This window comes from Bombina bombina, chromosome 6, assembly GCF_027579735.1.
Source record: "Bombina bombina isolate aBomBom1 chromosome 6, aBomBom1.pri, whole genome shotgun sequence".
Taxonomy (NCBI): domain Eukaryota; kingdom Metazoa; phylum Chordata; class Amphibia; order Anura; family Bombinatoridae; genus Bombina; species Bombina bombina.
The window spans coordinates 695,997,744-696,025,565 of NC_069504.1; the positions used below are offsets into that span (position 1 = coordinate 695,997,744).

The 27,822-nt window shown below is 38.8% G+C and overlaps 2 protein-coding genes across 3 annotated transcripts in view; one reads left to right on the forward strand and one right to left on the reverse strand.

Moving 5' to 3' along the window:
* The window catches only part of GGCX (gamma-glutamyl carboxylase), a 194,701-nt gene extending 175,888 nt beyond the window's left edge, over nt 1-18,813 (forward strand). For both annotated transcript variants that reach the window (XM_053717809.1, XM_053717808.1), the window contains exon 15: nt 18,270-18,813. In XM_053717809.1, the coding sequence (XP_053573784.1) occupies nt 18,270-18,414 (145 nt within the window). In that variant the 3' untranslated portion in view covers nt 18,415-18,813. The remainder of the gene's footprint in view (nt 1-18,269) is intronic.
* Nucleotides 18,814-20,651: 1,838 nt separating this feature from the next.
* On the reverse strand, nt 20,652-26,993 carry MAT2A (methionine adenosyltransferase 2A). Its single transcript, XM_053717810.1, has 9 exons — nt 26,828-26,993; nt 24,831-24,908; nt 24,624-24,746; nt 23,914-24,026; nt 23,141-23,284; nt 22,776-22,994; nt 22,510-22,692; nt 22,256-22,389; nt 20,652-21,876 (listed from the first exon to the last, which is right to left on the reverse strand). Exons 1-9 carry the CDS (start codon nt 26,919-26,921, stop codon nt 21,774-21,776), a joined length of 1,191 nt encoding a protein of 396 aa, XP_053573785.1. The 5' UTR covers nt 26,922-26,993; the 3' UTR covers nt 20,652-21,773.
* Nucleotides 26,994-27,822: the final 829 nt, after the last annotated feature.

Sequence of the window (27,822 nt, forward strand, 5' to 3'; positions counted from 1 at the left end):
GTCCAGGGATTTTCAGGCGGAAGCAGTGGTGCGCTGACACTTCCTTGGTGTTATTAACCTGCTTATATTTTCCTGCCACTAGTTCTTCTTCCAAGAGTGATTTCCAGAGTGTTTGTGTTGCTGGTGGCTCCAGCATGGCATCACAGGTTTTGGTATGCAGGTCTTGTTCAGATGTCCAGCTGCCAACCTTGGCCACTTCCGTAAAGGCCGGACCTACTGTCTCAAGGTCCATTTTTCCATCAGGTTCTCCAATCATTAAATTTGAAGGTATGAAAATTGATTGCTTAGTGCTAAGTCATAGAGGTTTCTCTGACTCAGTGATTAATACTATGTTACAAGCTCGTAAATCTGTCTAGAAAGATTTATTATCAAGTTTGGAAGACTTACATTTCATGGTGTTCTTCTCATAAATTCTCTTGGCATTCTTTTAGAGTTGCAAGAATTTTACAGTTTCTTCAGGATGGTTTGGATAAGGTTTTGTCTGCAAGTTCCTTGAAGAGACAAATCTCTGCTCTTTCTGTTTTACTCACAGAAAGATTGCTAAACTTCCTGATATTCACTGTTTTGTATAGGCTTTTGTTCGTATTAAGCCTGTCATTAAATCAATCTCTCCTCCTTGGAGTTTTAATTTGGTTTTGAGGGCTTTACAGGCTCCTCCATTTTGAGCCTATGCATTCTTTGGACATTTATCTACTTTCTTGGAAAGTGTTGTTCCTTTTGGCCATCTCTTCTGCTAGAAGAGTTTCTGAGCTATCTGCTCTTTCTTGTGATTCTCCTTTTCTGATTTTTCATCAGGCTAAGGCGGATTTGTGGACTTCATTTAAATTTTTTCCTAAGGTTGTAAATTCTAACAACATTTAGTAGAGAAATTGTTGTTCCTTCCTTGTGTCCTAATCCTAAGAATTCTTTGGAAAAATCCTTACATTCTTTGGATGTGGTGAGAGCTTTGAAATATTATATTGAAGCTACTAAAGATTTCAGGAAGACTTCTAGTTTATTTGTTATATTTTCTGGTCCTAGGAAAGGTCAGAAGGCTTCTGCTATTTCCTTGGCTTCTTGGTTAAAGCTTTTGATTCTTCAGGCTTATTTGGAGTTGGGTCAGGCCCCGTCTCAGAGTATTACAGCTCATTCTACTAGATCAGTCTCCACTTCGTGGGCTTTTAAGAATGAAGCTTCAGTTGATCAAATTTGCAAAGCGTCAACTTGGTCTTCTTTTCATACATTTACTAAATTCTACCGTTTTTATGTATTTGCTTCTTCAGAAGCAGTTTTTGGTAGAAAAGTTCTTCAGGCAGCTGTTTCAGTTTGATTCTTCTGCTGATGTTGTAAGTTTTTCTTGTCCTTTAAAGAATAAACTTATATTTTGGGTTGTGGATTATTTTTTCAGCGGAAAATGGCTGTTTATTTGTATCCCTCCCTCTCTAGTGACTCTTGCGTGCGGTTCCACATCTTGGGTATTGATATCCCATACGTCACTAGCTCATGGACTCTTGCCATTTACATGAAAGAAAACATAATTTATGTAAGAATTTACCTGATAAATTCATTTCTTTCATATTGGCAAGAGTCCATGAGGCCCACCCTTTTTATGGTGGTTATGATTTTTTTTGTATAAAGCACAATTATTTCCAAATACCTTTGTTGATGCTTTTTACTCCTTTCTTTATCACCCCACTACTTGGCTATTCGTTAAACTGAATTGTGGGTGTGGTGAGGGGTGTATTTATAGGCATTTGAGGTTTGGGAAACTTTGCCCCTCCTGGTAGGATTGTATATCCTATACGTTACTAGCTCATGGACTCTTGCCAATATGAAAGAAATGAATTTATCAGGTAAATTCTTACATAAATTGTTTTTGCGCTCTCTCTCTCCCCCTCTTTTACGCTCTCTCCCCTCTCATTTACTCTCTCCCCCTCTCTTATGCGCTTTCTCTCCCCTATGGTTTGCTCTCTCTCTCTCACCCCCCTTTCTTATGCGCTTACTCTCCCCCTATCTTTTGCTCTCTCTCTCCCCCTCTCTCTTGATCTCTCTCTCCCCCTCTCTCTTGATCTCTCTCTCCCCCTCTCTCTTGATCTCTCTCTCCCCCTCTCTCTTGATCTCTCCCCCCCCTCTTTTGCGCTCTCTCTCCCCCTCTCTTTTGCGCTCTCTCTCCCCCTCTCTTTTGCTCTCTCCCCCTCTCTTTTGCGCTCTCTCTCCCCCCTCTCTTTTGCGCTCTCTCTCCCCCCTCTCTTTTGCGCTCTCTCTCCCCCCTCTCTTTTGCGCTCTCTCTCCCCCCTCTCTTTTGCGCTCTCTCTCCCCCCTCTCTTTTGCGCTCTCTCTCCCCCCCCTCTCTTTTGCGCTCTCTCTCCCCCCCCTCTCTTTTGCGCTCTCTCTCCCCCCCCCTCTCTTTTGCGCTCTCTCTCCCCCCCTCTCTTTTGCGCTCTCTCTCCCCCCCTCTCTTTTGCGCTCTCTCTCCCCCCTCTCTTTTGCGCTCTCTCTCCCCCCTCTCTTTTGCGCTCTCTCTCCCCCCTCTCTTTTGCGCTCTCTCTCCCCCCTCTCTTTTGCGCTCTCTCTCCCCCCCTCTCTTTTGCGCTCTCTCTCTCCCCCCCCTCTCTTTTGCGCTCTCTCTCTCCCCCCCTCTCTTTTGCGCTCTCTCTCTCCCCCCCCTCTCTTTTGCGCTCTCTCTCTCCCCCCCTCTCTTTTGCTCTCTCCCCCCCTCTCTTTTGCTCTCTCCCCCTCTCTCTTCATGCTCTCTCCCCCTCTCTCTTCATGCTCTCTCTCCCCCTCTCTCTTCTTGCGCTCTCTCACCCTCTCTCTTCATGCTCTCTCTCCCCCTCTCTCTTCTTGCGCTCTCTCACCCTCTCTCTTCTTGCGCTCTCTCACCCTCTATTTTGAGTATTACAGCTCGTTCTACTCAGTCTCCACTTCGTGGGCTTTTAAGAATGAAGCTTTAGTTGATCAAATTTGCAAAGCGACAACTTGGTCTTCTTTTCATACATTTACTAAATTCTACCGTTTTGATGTATTTGCTTCTTCAGAAGCAGTTTTTGGTAGGAAAGTTCTTCAGGCAGCTATTTCAGTTTTATTCTTCTGCTGATGTAAGTTTTTCTTGTCCTTTAAAGAATTAACTTATATTTTGGGTTGTGGATTATTTTTTCAGCGGAAAATGGCTGTAGTTTATTTTTATCCCTCCCTCTCTAGTGACTCTTGCGTTGAGTTCCACATCTTGGGTATTGATATCCCATACGTCACTAGCTCATGGACTCTTGCCAATTACATGAAAGAAAAAATAATTTATGTAAGAATTTACCGGATAAATTAATTTCTTTCATATTGGCAAGAGTCTATGAGGCCCACCCTTTTTATGGTGGCCACTGTGCACTCACCCGGCATCTGGCCCCGCCCACTCCACCACATGCAACGCCAGGAGGAAGTCAAGACAGTTAGGCCAGGTGTGTTTGTCCTCGTGCGCAGTCTCTACTGCGCATGACAGCTTCGGACAAACACACTTGGCCTTTTATTATATGGGATTTGGTATCATCAAATTTGCTTTGTTCCCTTGATTTTCTTTTTGAAAAGCTTTTAAACCTAGGTAGGCTTAAACTGATTTCTAAACTGTTGAAAACCACCTCTTAGCTCAGAGTATTTTTAAAGTTTTTCACAGTTAGACAGTACTAGTTCATGTGTGTCATATAGATAACCTTGTGCTCACTCTCGTGGAGTTATTTAGGTGTCTTCACTGGTTGGCTAAACTACATGTCTGTCAAAAGCAACAAGATAAGGGGCAGTCTGCAGAGGCTTAGATACAAGGTAATTACAGAGGTGAAACGTATATTAATATAATTGTGTTGGTTATGTAAAACTGGGGATTGGGTAATAAAGTGATTATCTATCTTTTTAAACAATAAAAATTCTGGTGTAGACTGTGCCTTTAATTCTGACAGGGATATCCCTGTTGTCTATTGCCATCTAGTGGTGGTTAATGGTATTTATCCATTAATTTTTTTATTTTAGTTGAGTCTCTGAGGTTTTCATAACAATATGTCCTTTGTGGATGGTACCAGATCTATTAATACTACTAGACTAAAGAGTTTTTTTATATGGCATTCCACTAGAGGGTCCAATTTCTTATTGTACCTTTTCTGAGTTCTTATTTTTTGACCTGGCTGAGGGAGATAATCTTAGCGATCCTGGGATTTCATGCTGGCATATTTTTTATTTTAAGTTTTTTTTTTATTGCATTTTTCATAGAAAAATAAACATTACAAATGTGTGACGTACATTGAGTAAGATAAGGCATGTACAAAATTGACTGAATGTAGACGTGACATAAAATGTTAGTTTGATTCATGAACAGCTGTTATTGGCGTTAGTTAGGCTAATATTACATAATAAAGGTTAACTTTTTAAGTATACATTATAACACAGGTGTTAACATAAGAGAGTTCAATGTTATTTAAAGCAGGGAGAAGTGGTTTGTGTTCTAAAATGGAGTGACTAGGCGAGATCGCTACCACCGAAACCATGATGTTTTGAGGGAGTTTCCTTCCAATAGAATTGAACATTGAGGAAGAAGTCTAGTTTTCCCGTTTTAATATACTGTAGTGTGGTTTTTCTAATTGTAAGGTTTTCATAACTAGTTGTTTCCATTCTCAGAGGGAATTTTAGTTGTTTTCCAATATCTTGGAATGAGGCGTTTGGCACTATTTAGCATTATCTTGAAGAGTTCATTTATATTGGCAGGAAATTTTAGGTGGATAAATGAGCAGGACAACCAGAGTGGATATGTTGGTGAGGTCGTGTAGGATTGTATTTATATTAAGTATAATTTGTGACCAGAATGGTTTAAGTACTATACAATCCCACCAAATATGGCTTATCGTCCCAATTTCACTGCATTTTCTCCAACAATTATCTAATGTAGAGGGATATATAGACTTTAATCGCTTTGGTGTTAGGTACCATCTTAAAAGCAATTTGTAGTTTGTTTCAAGTATAGATGCTGAAAACAAGGATTTTTATTTTTTTTGTGGACAAGAATATTGTGTGCCATTGTTGCAGGGTTCTGTCAATATTAAGCTCTCTGTTCCAGGAGGTTGTGTAAGTGGGGAGAGACCTAGATGTGATCTTGGATAAAATTTTGTATGAGATTCCTAGTGTGCCTTTTTTAAGGATATGTGTGGAACATAAAGTTTCAAATTGCTTCAAGGGCCTATTGAAAGAGTTTTTGTTTGGATGAGTGGATATGTGGGTGTGAATCTGAAAATAGGTAAGCCAATTATTGAAAAGTCAAAAGGGAATTCTGATTTTAGGGCGGTCACTGTTTTTAATGAGTGATGCTCGAATAGTTTATAAGCAGGGAGATAGAAAATTGTGTCTTCTATTTGGATACCAGCGGTTAGGTGTGAAAAAAACATATAAGCTCTGTTTCCTAGCAATGGTGTTAAAGGGACATGACGCCCACATTTTTTCTTTCATGATTTAGAAAGAGTATGCAACTTTAAACATCTTTCTAATTTACTTATGCTATCTAATTTGTTTTATTCTCTTGATATTCTTTTCTGAAAAGCATATCTAGATATGCTCAGTAGCTGCTGATTGGTTGCTGCACATAGAAGCCTCGTGTGATTGGCTCACCATGTGCATTGCTTTTTCTTCAACTAAGGATATCTAAAAAATGAAGCAAAATAAATAATAGAAGTAAATTGTAATGTTTTTTAAATTTCTATTCTCTATCTGAATCATGAAAGAAAGATTTTGGGTTTAGTGGCCCTTTAAGGGAGATGGAATAGTTGAGACTGTGGGATATTTGCTAATCAGTGTATCCCAATCTTTCAGAATGCCAGAGACCAAGGGGTTAGAAGTTATATTTGGGTCTCTATCTTTCGTAGCCAGCCAACCTTGATCTCATAGATTCTTGATTTTTACAATGTCTGCTACTATTGTTATCCATAATTTATCTATTGGGTGGTTATTCTATTGTATTATATGGGATAACTGAGTGACATAGTAGTATTGTAGGATATTTGGAACCCCTAGGCCGCCTTTGTCTTTGGGTCTATATAAGATGTTTTTTAATCCTGGGGCGTTTATTTCCCCGTATGAATTGGTTTAACTGTGATTGTAGAGATTGTAGGGATATTGGGGCTGCTTGGAATAAATAAAGAACTTTTGGTAGAATAGTCATTTTGTTGGCAGCGATTCTACCTAACCACGACAGGCTGAGATGTGAGATCCAGGAGGAGAGTGTTGTACGGATCATTTGGGATAAGGGTAAATAATTTAGATTGAAGATATCAGGGATATTGTCTGCTAGTGTAATTCCTATGTATTGTTTTTGTGTTTGTATTGAAGAGTGTTAATCTGTTTATTTCACGTAATGCCTGTGGAGTAGCTGATATGTTTAGTATGTCTGATTTGTTATAATTGAAGTTAGAGAAGTTAGACCATCTGCTATAAGCAAGAAATTCGGACATGAGGGGTTGGATTGAAGCGATAGGTGAAGTCACTGTCAAGATATCGTCTGCAAACAGTGATATTTTGTATTCTGTGTGATCTACAGTAAGGCATTGGATGAGTGTGTTATCTCTGATAAGACAGACTAGGGGCTCTATGGAGAGGGCAAATAATAGGGCAGATAACGGGCACCCCTGTTGAGTTCCATTAAAACTGGGAAGGTGGAAGAGATTGTGCCATTGATGCTGACTTTGGCCGTGGGATGAGAATATAATGCAAAGATTTTATTTATAAAGGGTTGGGAAAAGCCAAAGTGAGACAGGGTGGCAGACAAGAATGCCCGGTCCACCCTGTCAAAAGTTTTCTCTGCGTCAAGAGACAAAGATTGTTTGTGCCGAGGAGGATTTTGCCTAAGGTGGTTCTGACCGTACTGTTTGTCAGGGGATTGTAGTCCCTTTCTTCTGTTCTAATCCTTTTTTTCAGAAGGAATGTTTGTTTCTCACCTTAGATGAGGTTTGTATTTAAAGGGACAGTCAACACCAGAATTTTTGTTCTTTAAAAAGAAATATAATCCCTTTATTACCCATTCCCCAGTTTTGCATAACCAACACAGTTATAATAATACACGTTTTACCTCTGTAATTATCTTGTATCTAAGCTTCTGCTGACTGCCCCCTTATTTCAGTTCTTTTGACAGACATGCAGTTTAGCCAATCAGTGCTCACTCCTAGGTCACTTCATGTGCATGAGCTCAATGTTATCTATATGAAACATGTGAACTAATACCCTCTAGTGGTCAAATGTATTCAGATTAGAGTCAGTCTTCAAGGTCTAAGAAATTAGAATATGAACCTCCTAGGTTTAGCTTTCAACTAAAAATACCAAGAGAACAAAGCAAAATTGCTGATAAAAATAAATTGGGAGGTTGTTTAAAATGGCATGCCCTATTTAAATCATGAAAAAAAAAATGGGACTTGACTGTCCCTTTAAGAGTTCTTTTCCATTCTACTAAGGGGTTTAGACATTCTGTGTCTATTCTTTCTTTTTGACTGAGGGCTGTCTTTCATTTGCTTATTAACACCTGGACAACAGGTGATGTTTCGTAGTCCTGTACCTTTAGGGACGAAGCTTTACAGGGAACAGCTCTGTAAGATAACTTCTTTGTCTTCCTTGCTTGCCCTTTATCTTTTTTACATCCTTTTTTTGGCCTCCGCTGAGTTTTTCTTTTGGGAGAAAGATGCTACAGTTTACGTCTGCCTGCCTTTATTTCTCCCTCCCTGTCCATTCTGTGTCTTCTCTGGCTTGGGTATTGGTTTCCCAACAGTAATTGAATGGAATCGTGGACTCTCCATGCCATTGGAAAGAAAACCAAATGTATGCTTACCTGAAATTCTTTTCTTTCCTGGCATGGAGAGTCCACGTTCCGGAGAGGATACGAGCCCACCTCAATGATATTGAGCGTGGCAACATAACTACAGGTGCCTCTAAACATTTTGTTGAGGGGCATTGTAGGGATGTGAGTGACTTTTCTTTCATGTAATTAACAAGAGTCCATGAGCTAGTGACGTATGGGATATACATTCCTACCAGGAGGGGCAAAGTTTCCCAAACCTTAAAATGCCTATAAATACACCCCTCACCACACCCACAAATCAGTTTTACAAACTTTGCCTCCAAGGGAGGTGGTGAAGTAAGTTTGTGCTAGATTCTACGTTGATATGCGCTCCGCAGCAAGTTGGAGCCCGGTTTTCCTCTCAGCGTGCAGTGAATGTCAGAGGGATGTGAAGAGAGTATTGCCTATTGAATGCAGTGATCTCCTTCTACGGGATCTATTTCATAAGGTTCTCTGTTATCGGTCGTAGAGATTCATCTCTTCCTCCCTTTTCAGATCGACGATATACTCTATATATTTACCATTTCCTCTACTGATTCTCGTTTCAGTAATGGTTTGGCTTTCTACAAACATGTAGATGAGTGTCCTGGGGTAAGTAAGTCTTATTTTTCTGTGGACACTCTAAGCTATGGTTGGGCACTTTATTTATAAAGTTCTAAATATATGTATTCAACACTTTATTTGCCTTGACTCAGAATGTTCAACTTTCCTTATTTCCAGACAGTCAGGTTTCATATTTGGGGATATGCTTTAAATTTTCCATATTTTTTCTTACCTCAAAAATTTGACTTTTTTCCCTGTGGGCTGTTAGGCTCGCGGGGGCTGAAAAATGCTTCATTTTTTGCGTCATTCTGTGCGCGGACTTTTTGGCGCAAAAATTCTTTTCCGTTTCCCGGCGTCATACGTGTCGCCGGAAGTTGCGTCATTTTTGACGTTATTTTGCGCCAAAAATGTCGCGTTCCGGAGTGTGGCGTCATCTTTGGCGCCAAAAAGCATTTAGGCGCCAAAATATGTGGGCGTCTTATTTGGCGCCAAAAAATATGGGCGTCGCTTTTGTCTCCACATTATTTCAGTCTCATTTTTCATTTGCTTCTGGTTGCTAGAAGCTTGATGTTTGGCATTTTTTTTCCCATTCCTGAAACTGTCTTATAAGGAATTTGATCTATTTTGCTTTATATGTTGTTTTTTCTCTTACATATTGCAAGATGTCTCACGTTGCATCTGAGCCAGAAGATACTACAGGAAAACCACTGCCTGCTGGATCTACCAAAGCTAAGTGTATCTGCTGTAAACTTTTGGTAGCTATTCCTCCAGCTGTTGTTTGTAATAATTGTCATGACAAACTTGTTAAAGCAGATAATATTTCCTTTAGTGATGTACCATTGCCTGTTGCAGTTCCCTCAACATCTAAGGTGCAGAATGTTCCTGATAACATAAGAGATTTTGTTTCTGAATCCATAAAGAAGGCTTTGTCTGTTATTTCTCCTTCTAGTAAACGTAAAAAGTCTTTTAAATCTTCTCTCTCTACAGATGAATTTTTAAATGAACACCATCATTCTGATTCTTTGGACTCTTCTGGTTCAGAGGATTCTATCTCAGAGATTGATGCTGATAAATCTTCATATTTATTTAAGATGGAATTTATTCGCTCTTTACTTAAAGAAGTACTAATTGCTTTAGAAATAGAGGATTCTAGTCCTCTTGATACTAATTCTATACGTTTGGATAAGGTTTTTAAAGCTCCTGTGGTTATTCCAGAAGTCTTTCCTGTTCCTAATGCTATTTCTGCAGTAATTTCTAAGGAATGGGATAAATTGGGTAATTCATTTACTCCTTCTAAACGTTTTAAGCAATTATATCCTGTTCCGCCTGACAGGTTAGAATTTTGGGACAAAATCCCTAAAGTTGATGGGGCTATTTCTACCCTTGCTAAACGTACTACCATTCCTACGTCAGATGGTACCTCGTTTAAGGATCCTTTAGATAGAAAAATTGAATCTTTTCTAAGAAAAGCTTATCTATGTTCAGGTAATCTTCTTAGACCTGCTATATCATTAGCTGATGTTGCTGCAGCTTCAACTTTTTGGTTGGAAACTCTAGCGCAACAAGTAACAAATCGTGATTCTCATGATATTATTATTCTTCTCCAGCATGCTAATAATTTCATCTGTGATGCCATTTTTGATATTATAAGAGTTGATGTTAGGTTTATGTCTCTGGCTATCTTAGCCAGAAGAGCTTTATGGCTTAAAACCTGGAATGCTGATATGGCTTCTAAATCAACTCTACTTTCCATTTCTTTCCAGGGAAACAAATTATTTGGTTCTCAGTTGGATTCTATTATTTCAACTGTTACTGGTGGGAAAGGAACTTTTTTACCACAGGATAAAAAGTCTAAAGGTAAAAACAGGGCTAACAATCGTTTTCGTTCCTTTCGTTTCAACAAAGAACAAAAGCCTGATCCTTCGTCCTCAGGAGCAGTTTCAGTTTGGAAACCATCTCCAGTCTGGAATAAATCCAAGCCTGCTAGAAAGGCAAAGCCTGCTTCTAAGTTCACATGAAGGTACGGCCCTCATTCCAGTTCAGCTGGTAGGGGGCAGGTTACGTTTTTTCAAAGAAATTTGGATCAATTCTGTTCACAATCTTTGGATTCAGAACATTGTTTCAGAAGGGTACAGAATTGGTTTCAAGATGAGACCTCCTGCAAAGAGATTTTTTCTTTCCCATGTCCCAGTAAATCCAGTGAAAGCTCAAGCATTTCTGAATTGTGTTTCAGATCTAGAGTTGGCTGGAGTAATTATGCCAGTTCCAGTTCCGGAACAGGGGATGGGGTTTTATTCAAATCTCTTCATTGTACCAAAGAAGGAGAATTCCTTCAGACCAGTTCTGGATCTAAAATTATTGAATCGTTATGTAAGGATACCAACGTTCAAGATGGTAACTGTAAGGACTATATTGCCTTTTGTTCAGCAAGGGAATTATATGTCCACAATAGATTTACAGGATGCATATCTGCATATTCCGATTCATCCAGATCATTATCAGTTCCTGAGATTCTCTTTTCTAGACAAGCATTACCAATTTGTGGCTCTACCGTTTGGCCTTGCTACAGCTCCAAGAATTTTCACAAAGATTCTCGGTGCCCTTCTGTCTGTAATCAGAGAACAGGGTATTGTGGTATTTCCTTATTTGGACGATATCTTGGTACTTGCTCAGTCTTTACATTTAGCAGAGTCTCATACGAATCGACTTGTGTTGTTTCTTCAAGATCATGGTTGGAGGATCAATTTACCAAAAAGTTCTTTGATTCCTCAAACAAGGGTAACCTTTCTGGGTTTCCAGATAGATTCAGTGTCCATGACTCTGTCTTTAACAGACAAGAGACGTCTAAAATTGATTACAGCCTGTCGAAACCTTCAGTCTCAATCATTCCCTTCGGTAGCCTTATGCATGGAAATTCTAGGTCTTATGACTGCTGCATCGGACGCGATCCCCTTTGCTCGTTTTCACATGCGACCTCTTCAGCTCTGTATGCTGAACCAATGGTGCAGGGATTACACGAAGATATATCAATTAATATCTTTAAAACCGATTGTTCGGCACTCTCTAACGTGGTGGACAGATCACCTTCGTTTAATTCAGGGGGCTTCTTTTGTTCTTCCGACCTGGACTGTAATTTCAACAGATGCAAGTCTCACAGGTTGGGGAGCTGTGTGGGGATCTCTGACGGCACAAGGAGTTTGGGAATCTCAGGAGGTGAGATTACTGATCAATATCTTGGAACTCCGTGCAGTTTTCAGAGCTCTTCAGTTTTGGCCTCTTCTGAAGAGAGAATCGTTCATTTGTTTTCAGACAGACAATGTCACAACTGTGGCATACATCAATCATCAAGGAGGGACTCACAGTCCTCTGGCTATGAAAGAAGTATCTCGAATTTTGGTTTGGGCAGAATCCAGCTCCTGTCTAATCTCTGCGGTTCATATCCCAGGTGTAGACAATTGGGAAGCGGATTATCTCAGTCGCCAAACGTTGCATCCGGGCGAATGGTCTCTTCACCCAGAGGTATTTCTTCAGATTATTCAAATGTGGGGGCTCCCAGAGATAGATCTGATGGCCTCTCATCTAAACAAGAAACTTCCCAGGTATCTGTCCAGATCCCGGGATCCTCAGGCGGAGGCAGTGGATGCATTATCACTTCCTTGGAAGTATCATCCTGCCTATATCTTTCCGCCTCTAGTTCTTCTTCCAAGAGTAATCTCCAAGATTCTGAGGGAATGCTCGTTTGTTCTGCTAATAGCTCCGGCATGGCCTCACAGGTTTTGGTATGCGGATCTTGTCCGGATGGCATCTTGCCAACCATGGACTCTTCCGTTAAGACCAGACCTTCTGTCACAAGGTCCTTTTTTCCATCCGGATCTGAAATCCTTAAATTTAAAGGTATGGAGATTGAACGCTTGATTCTTGGTCATAGAGGTTTCTCTGACTCCGTGATTAATACTATGTTACAGGCTCGTAAATCTGTATCTCGAGAGATATATTATAGAGTCTGGAAGACTTATATTTCTTGGTGTCTTTCTCATCATTTTTCTTGGCATTCTTTTAGAATACCGAGAATTTTACAGTTTCTTCAGGATGGTTTAGATAAGGGTTTGTCCGCAAGTTCTTTGAAAGGACAAATCTCCGCTCTTTCTGTTCTTTTTCACAGAAAGATTGCTATTCTTCCTGATATTCATTGTTTTGTACAAGCTTTGGTTCGTATAAAACCTGTCATTAAGTCAATTTCTCCTCCTTGGAGTTTGAATTTGGTTCTGGGAGCTCTTCAAGCTCCTCCGTTTGAACCTATGCATTCATTGGACATTAAATTACTTTCTTGGAAAGTTTTGTTCCTTTTGGCCATCTCTTCTGCTAGAAGAGTTTCTGAATTATCTGCTCTTTCGTGTGAGTCTCCTTTTCTGATTTTTCATCAGGATAAGGCGGTGTTGCGAACTTCTTTTGAATTTTTACCTAAAGTTGTGAATTCCAACAACATTAGTAGAGAAATTGTGGTTCCTTCATTATGTCCTAATCCTAAGAATTCTAAGGAGAAATCATTGCATTCGTTGAATGTTGTTAGAGCTTTGAAATATTATGTTGAAGCTACGAAATCTTTCCGTAAGACTTCTAGTCTATTTGTTATCTTTTCCGGTTCTAGGAAAGGCCAGAAAGCTTCTGCCATTTCTTTGGCATCTTGGTTGAAATCTTTAATTCATCTTGCCTATGTTGAGTCGGGTAAAATTCCGCCTCAGAGAATTACAGCTCATTCTACTAGGTCAGTATCTACTTCCTGGGCGTTTAGGAATGAAGCTTCGGTTGACCAGATCTGCAAAGCAGCAACTTGGTCCTCTTTGCATACTTTTACTAAATTCTACCATTTTGATGTGTTTTCTTCTTCTGAAGCAGTTTTTGGTAGAAAAGTTCTTCAGGCAGCGGTTTCAGTTTGAATCTTCTGCTTATGTTTTTTGTTAAACTTTATTTTGGGTGTGGATTATTTTCAGCAGGAATTGGCTGTCTTTATTTTATCCCTCCCTCTCTAGTGACTCTTGTGTGGAAAGATCCACATCTTGGGTAGTCATTATCCCATACGTCACTAGCTCATGGACTCTTGTTAATTACATGAAAGAAAACATAATTTATGTAAGAACTTACCTGATAAATTCATTTCTTTCATATTAACAAGAGTCCATGAGGCCCACCCTTTTTTGTGGTGGTTATGATTTTTTTGTATAAAGCACAATTATTCCAATTCCTTATTTTATATGCTTCGCACTTTTTTTCTTATCACCCCACTTCTTGGCTATTCGTTAAACTGATTTGTGGGTGTGGTGAGGGGTGTATTTATAGGCATTTTAAGGTTTGGGAAACTTTGCCCCTCCTGGTAGGAATGTATATCCCATACGTCACTAGCTCATGGACTCTTGTTAATATGAAAGAAATGAATTTATCAGGTAAGTTCTTACATAAATTATGTTTTCCTGGATGGTCATAGACCAAATCCATAAAAATCCAAGAGGAGGTGATAGATCCAAGGACCTCTTTAAAAAGGAGGTCTTTTGGATCTTCACTTTAGGGACCCAACAACCTATTGGTCTTAATATTGAAACAGACCTGATCAATCATTGGTAAAATACAGATAACTTGCAGTCACTAATTGAATATGGAATATACTTCATTGGAAAGTCTAGCTTATGTGTTTCCACCGTTCCCTCTCCTTCCCAGGCTTGTAGCCAGGATCAAACAGGAGAAGGCCTCTGTGATTCTAATAGCTCCTGCATGGCCACGCAGGACTTGGTATGCAGACCTGGTGAATATGTCATCGGCTCCACCATGGAAGCTACCGTTGAGACAGGACCTTCTAGTACAAAGTCCATTCGAACATCCAAATCTAGTTTCTCTGCAACTGACTGCTTGGAAATTGAACGCTTGATTCTATCTAAGCGTGGGTTTTCAGATTCGGTTATAGATACTCTGGTTCAGGCCAGAAAACCTGTAACTAGGAAAATTTACCATAAGATATGGCAAAAATATATCTGTTGGTGCGAATCCAAGGGTTTCTCTTGGAGTAAAATTAGAATTCCTAGGATACTTTCCTTTCTCCAAGAGGGTTTGGATAAAGGTTTGTCAGCTAGTTCTCTAAAAGGACAGATATCTGCTCTGTCTGTCTTGTTGCACAAACGTCTGGCAGCCGTGCCAGATGTACAGGCGTTTGTACAGGCATTAGTTAGAATCAAGCCTGTCTACAGACCTATGACTCCTCCATGGAGTCTAAATTTAGTTCTTTCAGTTCTTCAAGGGGTTCCGTTTGAACCTTTGCATTCCATAGATATTAAATTACTATCTTGGAAAGTTCTGTTTTTGGTTGCTATTTCTTCTGCTAGAAGAGTTTCCGAATTATCTGCTTTGCAGTGTACTTCACCCTATCTGGTATTCCATACAGATAAGGTAGTTTTACGTACTAATCCTGGTTTTCTTCCAAAGGTGGTTTCCAATAGGAATATTAACCAGGAAATAGTTGTTCCTTCTCTGTGTACGAATCCAGTTTCGAAGAAGGAGCGTTTGTTACATAACTTAGATGTAGTTCGTGCTTTAAAATTCTATTTAGAAGCAACAAAGGATTTCAGACAGACATCTTCTTTGTTTGTCGTCTATTCTGGTAAGAGGAGAGGTCAGAAAGCTACTGCTACCTCTCTTTCCTTTTGGCTAAAAAGCATCATCCGTTTGGCCTGAGACTGCCGGCTGGCAGCCTCCTGAACGAATTACAGCTCACTCTACTAGAGCTGTGGCTTCCACATGGGCCTTCAAGAATGAGGCTTCTGTTGAACAGATCTGTAAGGCAGCGACTTGGTCTTCTCTGCATACTTTTGCCAAATTTTACAAATTCGATACTTATGCTTCTTCGGAGGCTGTTTTTGGGAGAAAGGTTTTGCAAGCTGTGGTGCCTTCCGTTTAGGTTACCTGACTTGTTCCCTCCCTTCATCCGTGTCCTAAAGCTTTGGTATTGGTTCCCACAAGTAAGGATGAAGCCGTGGACCGGACACACCAATGTAGGAGAAAACAGAATTTATGTTTACCTGATAAATTCCTTTCTCCTACGGTGTGTCCGGTCCACGGCCCGCCCTAGCTTTTAGTCAGGTTTAAAAATTTTATTTTTCTGTACACTACAGTCACCACGGCACCTTTATAGTTTCTCCTTTTTATCCTAACCGTCGGTCGAATGACTGGGGGCCGGGCGGAGCCAGAGGGGGGGCTATATGGACAGCTTTGCTGTGTGCTCTCTTTGCCATTTCCTGTAGGGAATGAGAATATCCCACAAGTAAGGATAAAGCCGTGGACTGGACATACCGTAGGAGAAAGGAATTTATCAGGTAAACATAAATTCTGTTTTTATTTAATTCATTAGTGGCAAACTATATACATCTTTTCTCATCCTTTGAGAAAACCCCTACTTTACCCTCTTACTTGAAATATACATTTATTTACTTCCAAGCTTGCCCTTCAAATATATATATATATATATATATATATATATATATTCGTACATTATAGGCCAAGTTCAGATAAGTCCAATTAAGTTATAATTATAACTATATCAGTATATATCTTCTACTTTCTTTTAACACAGTGGCCCTTGACACAAAGCTTACCTTCAGTTAAAGGGACATAATACTCATATGCTAAATCACTTGAAACTGATGCAGTATAACTATAAAAAGCTGACAGAAAAATATCACCTGAGCATCTCTTTGTAAAAAAGGAAGATATTTTAGCTCACAATCTCCTCAGCTCAGCAGAGTAAGTTCTGTGTAAAAAGTTATACTTCACCTGCTCCCAGCTGCAGGTAAAAATATAAAAAAAAATGAAGAAATGAACAGCAGCCAATCAGCATCAGCAGTGCTGAGGTCATGAACTCTTACTGTGATCTCATGAGATTTGACTTAACTCTCATGAGATTTCATAGTAAGCTTCCTTTACCTGATTGGTGAAATAATATGAGAGTTCACGACACTCATCCTTTCAGCTGTCCCAGGACAGACACACTAAAATGCTGCTTAGAAATCCTTTACAATTGGGATGTGGCTACTGAGGAACTTTTGAGGTAAAATATCTTTCTTTTTTACATAGAGATGTTCAGGTGATATTTTCTAGTCAGCTTTTTACAGCTATGCTGCAGCACTTTAAAGTGTTTAAACATTTGGGTATTATGGCCCTTTAAGGTTGTAATAGCTTAAGAATTTAGGTCCTCAGTTATCCGTTATATTAATATGTACTTGATAGTAACAAATTCATTCAATTTAATTTATTTATCTATTCTCAATTCCTTAATTTTTCCTCTTTAATAGGATATCAACCAGCGAGTTAGCTTTAACTCCAATCCCCACACTTAAGAAATAGATTATCACAATATTGTATATATATTTATTTAGTTATTAGGGGAATGGGATGACTACACATAGAAGAGCCTACCTAGATGGGTGTGTACCCTTTACAGCTTGACCATTTGTAGCAGAGAGGGGCCCTAGCATCTAATAACTAGTTAGGACAGCCTAAATCAATTAGTGCAAGGCTATAGGGCATTATACAGTCTATGATTAAAGGGACATTAAACCCAAAATTAAATAACTTTCTAATTTACTTCTATTGTCTAATTTGCTTCCTTCTCTTGATATTCTTTCCTGAAAAGCATATCTAGATAGGCTCAGTAGCTTCTGATTGGTAGCTGCACATAGATGCCTCATGTGATTGGCTCACCCATGTGCATTGCTATTTCTTTAACAAAAGATATCTAAATAAGGAAGCAAATTAAATAGTACAAGTAAATTGGAATGTTGTTTAAAATTGTATTTTCTATCTGAATCATGAAAGAAAATGTTTGGGTTTAATGTCCCTTTAAGGCTCCATAGGAGCTGAAATGCGTCAGGCACCCACCCCAGCCTTCCCAACGGCCCCCACATCATAGCCATTTTTGCTGTTACTACTGGCTTTTAAATTGAATGGATACCTTGCTTTGAGCTTTTTGTCCGGATCCTTCGTTTTATCTATCTCTCTCTGTGTGTGTGTGTGCCTTTTTGCACATGCTCAGTAGGAGCTGGAGCCACTGAAAGTGTGTGTATAAAAAGAATGTAAACATTTTGATAATGGATTATTTTTCTTTAAACTGCATGCTTTATCTAAATTTTTAAACTTATTTTGAGTTTAGTGGCCCTTTAAAGTGCAACATACAAAGATCTCAATTTGTACAGATCTTAGATTGTTGCATTATTATTGGACTGTTTGACAAAGTAATATCTGTATAACAAATTTTGCACATACCTACATTCTACCACCAGATGGTATTTAAAGGGACAGTCTACACCAGATTTTTTGTTTTAAGAGAGATAATCCCTTTATTACCCATTCCCTAGTTTTGCATAACCAAGTTATATTAATAAACTTTTTTACCTTTGCGATTACCTTGTATCTAAGCCTCTGCAAACTGCCCCCTTATTTCAGTTCTTTTTGACAGACTTGCATTTTATCCGATCAGTGCTGACCCCTAGGTAACTCCATGTGCGTGAGCAGTGTTACCTATATGACACACATGAATTAACACCCTCTAGTGGTGAAAAACTGTCAAAATGCATTTAGATAGGAGGCGGCCTTCAAGGTCAAAGAAATTAGCATATGTACCCCCTATGTTTATTTTGGGCTAGACTGTCCCTTTAATAGTTGTTTTAAATAAAGTAGAATTTTTATTTTATAACTCAAAACACTAGCTAGAGAAGACTGACAGGGAAAATGGTAATTTGTAATAAAATATATATATATTTTTGGGTATATATAGATAGATTTGGGGACCCTTGTACCTGTATTAAACTATATTTTAAAGTCTACACTAACTGGATATTATTTTTTTCTTCCCCTTTAGTTTTCTTATGACTACCATTTCTCTCCGGAACCTAATCCTTGGTCGCCCATCCCTGGAGCAGTTAGCTAAAGAAGTAGCATTTGCAAAGATTACGTATAATGATATAACAAGAAAAGAGGAAAAGGAGCCAGAGCATGTAGAATAGACACTGTAGCAGAAACCCATTGAGTACAAAAATACTGTATTCCTCAACATGCAGATTACAGTATATTTAATTGTATGTTTCTAAGAGAATGTGAAGTTTTGTAGATGGAAATAGTTATCGATAGCTTAGTTTTTCTTCAATTCATAATTTTTGTAGATATGCCTACCCGTGTATTATCAAAACATAGTATTACAGGGGGTATACACTCTCCCGAGAAATCTTATTTATACAAAGAAGGAAGATTCAAACACAAGTCTATCTCCACACTAGTAGAAAGTGTGTTTATCCTGACCAAACTGCTTTACTACATATGTTGCACTACAATGATTTATTCTCAATTTATGCCATTAACAGAACAGTTTTTTTTATACAGCTTTGTAATAAAAGTTTATTGGTACACGTTTTTTTTCTCATTTAAACTTTACACCTTGCATGGTAGCTACAGATGTCACCTGTGGGCATCCTTTTAACAACACTCCCCCCCCCCCAAAAAAAAAAAACCTCTAGTTAAAGTACAGTTCTTCAAAAAGTGAGTTTAGCTAATGGTTTCTAGAATGAGGGGTCCAATATTTTAACACTTAGAATGTTACTAGCCCCTAATATTTCTGGATAACCACCCCTTAGTAAACAATGTTCAGGATTCAAAAAAATAAATAAGTCCATTATCAAATTTGAGTTATATGTATAGGAAGATGGCTGACTCACTCATGTTAAATGGACAGTCAACCCAAAAAAAATTGTTTACTCATACAGATAGTTTACTAGGATAAATAGTTCCAACTGTAGCCCAATTTCGCTAAATATATTGTTCTTAAATAAAATTACCTACATGTCCCACAGCTGTTTCGAAATAGCCGCCAGCCCCCTCCATCTTCCGCCAGTGATTGCAGTAACTTTGCGATCCTCCACGTTCCCGTTTTTGGCATATGCGCAGATTTTAATGCAGGGGGCCTTTTGAAGTAGGAACTAAAAATAACCGCTCAGTATACTAATGGTTTCTATATGCGGCGGACCAGTGAGCTTCTCTACATTTACCCGTCACAGAGCAGTTCAGCTGTTTCTAGTATTCAGTGCCTTTAATATACCAGCACTAAATAGTTTTGCCATTGATCACAGAATATGCGTAGCTCTCAAACACTTGCCTAAAATGCTCAGCCATACACATTCTAGCAGGATCCCTGCCTGTTGCCAGCAGTCAGATGGAAAACTGATTAAATTCAGGAAAGTTCTTATCTACCCTTACTCATTTCACAATAACATTATTCAGAGGCCACTGAGAAACAACTCCTACAGTACCAAGAGGGGTCTGGGACTGAATAGGTTAGGAGGATTGTAACGTTACTGCGATCACTGGCAGCCATGGGACAAGTAATTGTAATTAAAAACAATTTAGCAAACTTGGGCTACATTTTGAACTATTTATCCTAGTAAACTTTATCTGTATGAACAAACATTTTTGGGTTCACTGTCCCTTTAAATAAAAACTGAATTAAAGGGAAGGGCATGCTGGTTTTAAATTCAGCATTACATAATCTTTTATTCATCTAACAGCATTATAAGAACCTGACATTACTTCTACAGACATTCTAGCATTTTAGTATCATCCTGTTCCTACAATGGCTTAAGTTCTCTTCAATAACAGATGCTGTATGTTTGACATGTTTAGTGCAGACACTAGATATAGTATTGCATACAAGTTTAAATTACAGAAAGGAAACATTTCTTGAGACTCTTGTTCTAATAATTGAACATACATAAAACATTAAAATTATAGGATTATTTGGGCTTGTCGATTTACAACTAGGCACTTATTAAATGTCTTTAAATTTGAGGAATATATGTAGCAGACAGTCTTGTGCAGTGTGTGTATTGCAAAGTCACTACACAATTGTTTTATATTGAAAATGTTTTATGTACCCTAGTGTATAGAGGGATTCTAACAAACAATAGGATACAAAATAAGTTTGCACAGTGTTTACAGCTAAAGCAAGACTAATATGCTGCTCCACACCTTGATAATGGTTAATGTTTTATCCAGAATTTTAAAAACACTAAATCACTATTATGTAACTGAAGATTGAGCCTACAGGACTCTGAACATGAACTGTAAAGACTCTGCAGTGATTGCCGTCGCTAGATATGAGCTCCCTTGAACTTTTATTAGAAATTGCTGTTCAATACTATAACCAGTAAACAAATTTTATATAATCTTTAAAAACAAAAAACCACTCAGCACATAAAGGGAGAACCTAATACTTTATTCATGAAGTCTTCTGATGTGAGTGTTTAGTAGAACCAGACACATGGAATAGGTTTCAGAAATAAAAAAAGGAGTTGTGCAGACTGCATCCACTAAGAATCCTATGCAAGAGAGCTTGTAAACAGCCAGTTTCTCTGTACAACACTGGTAAGGTTGGCCTACTCCTGCAGAGGATATTTTAGTGGGGCAAGCTTACATGTAACATGAGCCAGGACCTCTGAGAAGTGCAGCCATGGTTTTTCTGTACAACACCTTGGCCTCCCAGAGGTCACTGGAAACATGGAGTATGAGAACATGTCATTCATTTAAAAAAAAAAAAAAAAAGTGACAAGTCACATGGGGCAGAGGTTACTCTGTACTTACACCTCAGCCCAGCAACACAATAAATAAGTTACAGTTCAAGTAAGATCCTTAGCTCACTCCCTGTCCCACTGGCCAGGATTGGTCAGGCCTCTGCCCTGTGCTGGTTTCTCTGTAGCCACACCAGCCAGTTCCAGAGGGGGGAAGCAGACAGCACTGGCATAAAAAAAAAAAAAAAGTTTAAAAAGTAGGCAGGGAGTAAATTGTGCAGTGTGGCAGATGGGGGGGGAGAGAAAGGGAGGCAATTGCCATAAATTGTATGCCACAGGAACAAAACTGTTATAACGCACTAGAAAGCCACATCTTCCTTTTTTTAACTGGGAGTGTAGTAACTACACATGCTTATAAGCATGGAAGGCGGGAGTTTTAGACATGCTAGACAGAGGGAAGTCTGTTGCTATAAGCAATGCTGCCAGGTATAAACTATACAATGTGTCCTTCTAGTGAAGAATGTGGCATGTTTAAGGGCTAATCTGGAAGAGAGGCAGGTCTTAGGATAAAAAGCAACAAGTTAACAGCCTCATACAAGGCAGCCATAAGTAAAATTGATGGGGTCCAGAGGACAAGTGACAGTATGCCTCATATATGGTCCCTTTTCCTCACAAGCTAGACATGGCACTGGTGACTACAGTAAGCTAATAGAATGACAGAATAGGTTAGAGGGTCTTTTCCTCCCTCAAGCACCTGAAGGCTTCTCTGTATATAACGCCAGCAGGTCTGAGGGGGAAAAGCCTAACATTCAATATTCCAACTTTTTTGGTACTTCCCATGGGAAGCTGTCCCTACCAAAGTGACCATAGGCTGCAGTCCTCTGATAAATTGGTTTCTTCAGATCCAGATCCCTGGAATATACAAGTTCGCTAGTTAATACACTAGACAAAAACAAGTTATTTATTAAAATTAACAAAAATGCTTATCTACTGGGGGACCTGCCATTTGGTTCTGTGCAGGGCACTTACCCTGCAAAGTTTTGCATACTGTAGAATATTCCATACTTACCACTAGACTTGCAACAGCAGTTCCACCTGTGTTATGAACCACCTTCCCAGTCTTGTCAAGTCTTAAAGTACTTAGGACAGACCATGGCAGGACAAGATGACTGAGAAGCCCTTCCTCAGACTAGCTATACAAGTTTACATTCTTAGCCAACTGCCAGTACAGGATCCCAGCCTCCCTCCAGAGCCCCAGTAGTAACAAAGCAGCTATTATGGACTACTTTACCTGACAATGACACCTGGACGAAGGTCAAAGTTCTTTTTAACAATATTCAGCAACTCCCTTTCACTCTTCTGAGAGGTCCCATAATTAAAGATGGAGATGGACAATGGGTGGGAAACACCAATGGCATAAGAGACCTATAAGAGAAATTTTTACAGCTAAGAGGTTATTTGCAGCTACACCAGAGAATGTTTTAAACATGAATTGCTAGAATTTTATGCCATATGCCATCCAAATATGTTTGCAGTTTAACACACCTGGACCAAAACCCGTCGGCATAGCCCTGCTTTCACCAAGGATTTTGCCACCCAACGGGCAGCATAGGCAGCTGAACGATCCACTTTTGTGTAGTCCTTTCCAGAGAATGCACCCCCACCATGGGCTCCCCATCCACCATAAGTGTCCACTATGATTTTGCGCCCAGTAAGTCCAGCATCACCCTATAACAAGCCACTTTACAGGTTACTCCATTAGCCATGAATGGACAGAGTCAAGCTTAACACACACTTGTTTGTACACTCACCTGTGGCCCTCCAATGACAAACCGTCCACTGGGCTGCAAATGGTAAATTGTGTCATCATCCAGGTATTTGGCAGGTACAACAGCCTTCACAACCTTCTCTTTCAGAGCATCCCGCATCTCATCCAAACAGATTTCCTCATCATGCTGTACAGATACCACAACTGTGTGCACTCTAATTGGAATTGTAGCCCCACGATCCTGCATGTACTGAACAGTCACCTGCAAGAACAAGTTCACAAGTCAACCATTGGTAGCCAATACCACTTGTTATAACATCTTATGTACTGCTTATGTTACAGCAGATTCTGGATCTTAAACTCCAGTAGTATCTCTAGTGTTATTGCAAAAAATATATATAAGTTTACCTGGGTCTTAGAATCAGGACGAAGCCAAGGAAGAGTCCCATTGCGTCGCAGCTCTGCCATCTTTGCATTTAGTTTGTGAGCAAGAACAATTGTCAGGGGCATGCATTCTTCGGTTTCATCAGTTGCATAACCAAACATTAAGCCCTGCAAAATGAGAAAGTACAGTATGTTAAGATACATCCAGTGCAACAGGTTGACTGCTAGACAAAATTAAGATACTAAATCCTAAACATGATTTAGTCAAAGCAAAGTGAAAAAAAAAACCAAAAAAAAAAACCCATGGGGAACAGGGTTGTTAAACAGGATTTCCACACAGCCTTGATGACCTAGTTTAGGTCTGACCTGTAATTTTCCTCAGCAGGAAAGAGGAAACCCATTTAAACATTTCTGAATTACTTCATAAAAATAAAATTTTAAGAGCTAAAATTATAGGAAAGAGGTAATAAGTTGAAAGCGTATTGTAAAGTTTTGTACAGGTATACAACCCTTTAGCCAAACTGCTAGGGACTGGAGAAAGTATTAGTTTCTGTATAGTTTGGATTTTTAAATATTTGCAAATGTCTGCAAAGATATTTGCATGTATTATGAAATTTAATTTTATTCTTATACAATGCATCACTAATCAGAAAGGTACCGGTTTTAAATTTAGCCTAACATTTGCATTTTAGAACAAAGAAAAAAAAAAAAAAAAAAAAGTATTTTTTAAATAAAAATTTGAATTTTGGAATTTGAACCTGTATTAGACAGTTTAACATCCCTTTTTAGTCACCAACCTGATCTCCAGCACCAACATCCTCCTCATTTCGGTCCAAATGCACTCCTTGAGCAATATCAGGAGATTGCTGCTCAAGAGCCACCAGCACATTGCAGGTTTTGTAGTCAAACCCTGGGGAGATGGGATTTTTTTTTTTTAATATTTCAGCATTAATACATTACACTGAAAGAGCACCAAGATAAGAGGCAGCCTTAATGGGACACTGAATCCAAATTTTATTTTGTGATTCAGATAGAGCATGAAATTTTAAGCAACTTTCTAATTTACTGCTATTATCAAATGATCTTTATTTTCTCTTGGTATCTATTTGAATTGAAATGCAAGAAAGTTTAGATGCCGGCCCACTTTTGGTGAACAACCTAGGTTGTCCTTGCTGATTGGTGGATAAATTCATCCACCAATCAAAAATTGCTGTCCAAAGTTCTGAACCAAGAAAAGCTTAGATGCCTTTGTTTTCATATAAAGATAGCAAGAGAACAAAGAAAAAATAGGAGTAAATTAGAAAGTTTCATGCTCTGAATTGCGAAAGAAATTTTGGGTTCAGTGTCCCTTTAAGCTTAAAAATCAATTTGAGACCAACTAGGTTTAGCTTTCAAAGAACGCCAAGAGAACAAAGCTAATTTGATAAATAGCCAATCACAACACAAGTGTGCAGGCACCAAACAGCTAGCTCCCAATAGTAAACACAAGTTAGTAAATTGCAATTACCTTTTGAGGAATCATCATAGCCAATGTGTTTAATAGTGTCTCTCACAACTTTCTGGTAGTCCACAGCTGCCCTAGAGGTGATCTCACCAGCGAGGAGAATCATGCCAGTCTTTGCCACTGTTTCTGTATAAGATAGGACAAGTGAATGTCAAGTACATCAATGTTACTTTTAAAAATGTAAAATTACATATCAGATACAAATCTTACCACATGCAACTTTGGCATCAGGATCCTGTTTTAGATGGGCATCAAGTACTGCATCACTTATTTGGTCACAGATCTTATCTGTAAAGAAAAAAAAAATAACACTATAAATAATCGTTCATTGTCAGGGTTTCCTTTTACTATTATGAAAATAGTTATACCAATCTTAGGAGCCACGCTAGTGGTTAGACCAAATGTGAAGAATTAAACTTAACACTAGTTAGTAAACATACTACCAATTTAGGTAAAAAAAAAAAAAAACTCTAACACCACTACTACATACACTATGGATGTCACTGTACACCTTTCAAGACAGACCACTTCCATACAGCACACTGCTTCTTATTCCCGCCATGATAGTAATTCCTTTGGAGCTTCTAGTAGTAACATGCAGCTAGCAATGCAAAGGTCTCTAATTAGTGACCAATTAGAGCTTTTCATTCCTAGGACAAAATACTGTACCATAAAAGGAAACAGGATCCATCCACCTGTCACTAAACTGACCAGTGTCAAGTTACAATGGCCAAACTTAACCTTAATACAGAATTGTACCAATGTTTTCAAAACTCAATAATTTTGTAACCCAGTTTCCAAACTCTTGATGTTATCACCTTACATACTGAATATAAATTGCCATTTACACCTCCTACGTTAGCAAGTCATTCATTGGGCAATCCTCTAATCACACCCACAATCTTGAGTATCATATCACTGACAAATCTCTGGAGTCGGTTACCAGAATGGGCCTTCAAGCTCAGATTGACTTAAGTATCAAAATCCAATGGGCACCGAACAGTTTAACAACTAAAATGATGGTAGATTAGAGGCCAGTATATTAGAAGCATGTGATGTGTAACTTAAACCCCAAGGCAGCATAGTTTAAATGTTTTACCTGCAGATTGATTCACTGACAAGCAGCCAGCCACCACCTTCTACACCGTCTTTTTCAAACAAAAATAGAAAGATCTAAGAAAATGGGGCTGTCTTGCTTGTATATCACTGTGCACTTGTTATGCCATGGGTAAGCAAGTAAAACCGAATGTTTAATGTCAAGTCCTTCACCACTGTTGCAGCTTCTTATTTGGTGTACACCCTCCTGTAACTATTAGAGGTGTCAGCAGTAAAATGTTAGAAATATGTCTCTGTTTCTTTGTTAATTATATTAACCGATAACGTGTAGACGCCAGTATGTTTGCCATCACTGTTCCATAATCAGATGTGGACTTTGTAACAGAAGCTTTCCCATTGTAAATTAAAGTGCAATATTTATATTCGCTAATCTTTTAGGCATTTTTGCATTACTCGCTTGAGCAATGTTTAACAATCAAGCAATGTTGGTTTTAGCAGTGACCTTTACCTTTCTCCAACCCCTACTGGGCATTTAACACAATCTTGAGACAGTCATGCTATAGTTCAAGCACATTTTTTGTAGGTAACCCACACCCACTTAGCTTTTTCACTACCTACAAACTGCTTACATACAAAAAAAAGTTAATTCAGAATGCTAAAAAATAAAAGTTAAACACATCAGGATAAAAACGATACCACTTGGTACATCAGTCCCCGGTTTAAGCGTATTAAGTCAGTACAGTGTAAGAGTTTGTAAAACTAATCTTTAATACACTCTGCATTAACGTTGCTGAATGTGCTCGCCTATTCTAGAACGCAAAGCATCGCAGCACTCTAGAAAACGGGAGCTAAATACAAAGCAAAAAGCCATAAGATGTATTGTAAAAGAACTTAAAGACTGTATAAATTGTGCGGTGTCATCCGGATACCAAGTCTAAAACCAGACCACGTGCTCTGACCCGCAATGCGGATTCGCGCACACAAGAGCGAGGATAAATTGACTTGGGCGTTGCGCCAGACTGCAAATGTTAATTCGAACATTATCTGCTTGTTTGAAATACACAGGACAAGAAATAAACCGAGTACGGGACGTTGCGTCAGCCAAACCCGTGTTACCCTTTGAACGCCCTCTACTAAACAATTATACTCACCGGGGTGCCCTTCCCCAACGGATTCTGAGGTAAAAAGAAAACTGCCTTCATCAATGAGTGAATCGTGGAAACCGTTCAGGATTTGGCCGTTCATTTTGCCAGTTAGTTACAAACGCTTCTGATGCACAAGCCCTTAATATTTGGTCCTCGCCGGGTGGAATGCGAGAATGGCGTCTGGTGCTAGTCTTTTAAAGAAACTGACTCTGACGTCAGCGATCCCGCGCGACACTACCCAGCCATTCCACTGCCCCTTAAAGCAAATGACGTCTGTTACTGAGGAGAGTGGGCCGAGCTTGGCGGTATGTACCATTGCGTATCTGACAGGGGGATTTGGTATGTAAGGAAATCCTAGATCCTTTACAGTTAAAATAAATAAAACAGAATTGTAGATAGTAATGTGTTTTCTCAATTTCTGATTATTTTTTTTAGTTTATTTTATTATATCACGTATTGAAGAAAAAAAAATAGTAGCGGTGTGAACATGTACTAATGATCCCACACATTACTTGGTGTAATCCCAGGTGGTTTGGCAAAAGGCGGGAGGAGTTATCCTGTACAGACAGAGAACATTTCCTACATTGTGTTGTATCTATGTTGCATAGATAATAAAATCAACTTGTGTGTTTTATCTATCCATCTTCCTATATGTGTATGTCCCTATAAAAAAAAGTCATACGTGTCTTGTTATTTAAGAAAAGTTATTACAATAATTAAACAATAACACGTTTAAGTAGGATCAATATATAATATATAATATATAATATATTTAAATAGGTACAATATATCAAATGCCTATTGGAAAGAAGATGCCGTTTTTGCAGTGATATTTTCTGAAATAAATTACATTGTTTCACTCCCCATACAAATATGACCAAAAAGCAAATTGATTACATTGTCTCACTCTGCAACATATTTAAAAAAAAAAAAAACGTACATACATATAGATGGCCAAAAGTCATTATTAAAATAAATAATAATATGCAGATTTTTATATC